Source organism: Melanerpes formicivorus, unplaced genomic scaffold, assembly GCF_026170545.1.
Source record: "Melanerpes formicivorus ecotype bairdi unplaced genomic scaffold, bMelFor1.0.p_v2 SCAF_13, whole genome shotgun sequence".
Taxonomy (NCBI): domain Eukaryota; kingdom Metazoa; phylum Chordata; class Aves; order Piciformes; family Picidae; genus Melanerpes; species Melanerpes formicivorus.
In genome coordinates this window covers 16606635-16609459 of record NW_027142365.1, presented here as the reverse complement: position 1 = coordinate 16609459, position 2825 = coordinate 16606635, and the positions used below count along the sequence as shown (strand labels likewise).

Here is a 2825-nt window from a genome sequence, read left to right as displayed (position 1 = left end):
CTCAGTTTCCTCGTCCCGGGATGGTGGCAGCGGTCCCCTGGCAGCGCGTGGGCGCGTTCCTGGCTTTGCGCCAAGTTTTTTGGCCAGTCTGCAGGCAGGACTTTCCAAGAAGTGGGTCTTGCAAAGCTCTTTGTTCCCTCCCGTGACTCACGCGTTTCCCTGCCGTTATCACGGCGTTGTCAGCCGCTTTGAAGTCGAGTCATTTATTACATTCCCGGAGCTGGCCCTGTCTTGCCCTGCTGATAGAGCGGGGTACGCTTCCACTCGGGGTTTGATCTCTGCCCGTGCTGGTGGCACACTGGAAAGTCACTTTCGATAAACCTCGACAGACTCTGCCGGACAATCTATTGCAGCGCTAATGACAGAGATAATCCGCCCCTAATCTGCCGGGTAATCCATTTCACCCTAGTGAGAAGTTTTAAGGCTTTAATCAGTGAGAGTCAGTTTGGGAATGATTAACAGAGCCTCCGCCGAGCCCAGCTCGTCCTGGGGGGGCGACGGAAGGTGGGAAACGAAAAACACCACGGAGCCCGGTGTGGTAGGATTGGACGCGGGGCCGGGCAGGAGCTGTCGAGATTTATTCTGATGTTAGAATTGTCTTCCACCCGGACTCCGCGGTTATGCTCGCGAGCGCTGACCCACCGGCGCCCTCTCCCACAGCGGCTCTGCCGGGCCCAGGGAAGCGAGAAAAGTGCCATGGGCACTACCTGCGAAGGTGAGCAGGTCGCTGCCAACCACCCCGCGTTTATCGCTCACCAGCGGGTGCATGGACGGAGCGGGGCTGCTTGGCCCGACGTGCGGAGCAGCGCCTGTCGGAGCGGTCCCACCGGGTTCCATGCCCACCCCTGGGTGGCGGGGCTGAGCTGGGTCGGGCGGGGGACACCGTCGGACCTTACCCTCCCCACCTGCCTCGGTCCCCACCTTGGCACCGCCCCTCGCCCAGCGGGAGCCCCGCGGGGTTCCCCCCGAGGAGGGACGGGGGGGAGAGGCTGTCCCGTCCGTCTCCCCCCGCTACCGTGTCCCCCCCCCGGCGGGCGCTGATTGGCTGGCGGCGGCGGGCAGCGGCACGCGCCCGGGGATGTCGCTATAAGGGGCTCGCGTGCCGGGCCGCCGCGCCAGCCGATCCGGCCCCTCCCCGGAGAGCGGCGACAGCGCCCGGCCTCCCGGCCACCCAGCGGCGGGGCGGGCAGGGCACGGCAGGGGCGGGGGGCCACACCACTGCCTGGGCGGCTTGGCCAGCGGTGCCGGCAGGAGCGGCTGCAAGGAGCAGTCCCGGCGCGGGGCTGCCCGCCCCGGCCCGGCCCGCCCCGTCCAGGCCCTGCCTGCAAGCATGGAGACGGTGCTGCTGGAGCACTTCCCCGGGGGGCTGGACTCCTTCTCCTCGCCTCCGTATTTCGATGAGGAGGATTTCTTCCCCGAGCCGCCCCCGCGGGAAGCACTGGCCGCAGACGGGCTGCTGGAGCCAGACGTGGACTTTCTCAGCCGGCAGCTGCAGGAGTACTACCGCGACAGCGGCGACCCCGAGGACGGCTACCGCTGCTCGGCGCCAGCCACCGCCTTCCCGCCGTCGCCCGCCTCGCCCGGCTTCGCCTACGAATGCTGCGGGGCGGCGGGCGCAGCGCTGCTCTCGCCGGGGGGTCCGCTGCAGGCACTAGGCTCGGCCAAGCGGCGGCGGCGGGTGCGCTCCGAGGCGGAGCTGCAGCAGCTTCGGCAAGCGGCCAACGTGCGGGAGCGGCGGCGGATGCAGTCTATCAACGACGCCTTCGAGGGGCTGCGCTCGCACATCCCCACCCTGCCCTACGAGAAGAGGCTCTCCAAGGTGGACACGCTGCGCCTGGCCATCGGCTACATCAATTTCCTCAGCGAGCTGGTGCAGTCCGACCTGCCGCTGCGCAGCGCCAGCAGCGAGAGCCCCAGCCAGCCCAAGAAAATCATCATCTGCCACCGCGGCACAAGTAAGTGGCGGCAAGCCCCGGCCCAGCACGGCCCGGCCTGGCTCCGCAGGAACGCCATTCCCAGCAATAACTCCCTGCCCTTCTCCTCCCCCACCCCAATAATCCCCTGTCCCCCAGGATCTCCCTCCCCGAGCGATCCCGACTACGGACTCCCACCTCTGGCCGGTCACTCGCTGTCGTGGACTGACGAAAAACAGCTTAAGGAACAAAACATCATCCGGACAGCCAAAGTGTGGACCCCCGAGGACCCGCGGAAGGTGAACAACAAACCCTCCCTCAACGACATCGAGAATGAGCCTCCCTTCGACTTCGTGGCGTGAGGCGCCGTGCGGGTGGCCCCCGGTGGCCCCCGCCCCGGCCTGTACATGCTGTATGTAGAGACTTATATTGTAAATGTAATTTAAGATTCAGACTCTAAGGGCAATCAACTTTATTTATCTATTTATTTCGGAGTAGTAATAATGAGGTAGAATCGTCTGGTTTTGAATATATAATTTATATAATTTATCTTGATTTTTTTTTAATAAGATATGCAATAGGCTAATTCCGCCAGCACCTTTTTGGGGTTTGGGGAAAAAGAATAATAATAATAATAATAATGCCAGAACCTGTGAAAATAATTTATTTGCCGCACGTGAGACTCTTCCTCTGTTTGTTAATAATAAACCCGGATTGTACCTTGTGGAGCAGTGTATTTGTGAGAAGCAGCTGCCGAGACCTCCACCACATCCTGAGGAAACCCCGCACTGAACGACCGACCCCGGTCCCAGGCAGGCAGGGGGGACCCCCGGGGTCCCTGCAGGGCCAGGAGCACCCTCTGCCCAGATGCTGGCCCCACTCTGCCCCGTCGCCGATTCGGACAGTTCTTAT

The 2825-nt window shown here is 63.0% G+C and overlaps 1 protein-coding gene across 1 annotated transcript; it reads left to right on the top strand.

Moving 5' to 3' along the window:
• The first annotated feature begins 1330 nt into the window (after window positions 1-1330).
• Window positions 1331-2581, top strand: PTF1A (pancreas associated transcription factor 1a). The gene is made up of 2 exons (XM_068146439.1): window positions 1331-1955; window positions 2073-2581. The coding sequence occupies exons 1-2, from the start codon at window positions 1331-1333 to the stop codon at window positions 2273-2275; spliced, it is 828 nt and encodes a 275-aa protein (XP_068002540.1). The 3' UTR covers window positions 2276-2581.
• The last annotated feature ends 244 nt before the right edge of the window (window positions 2582-2825 follow it).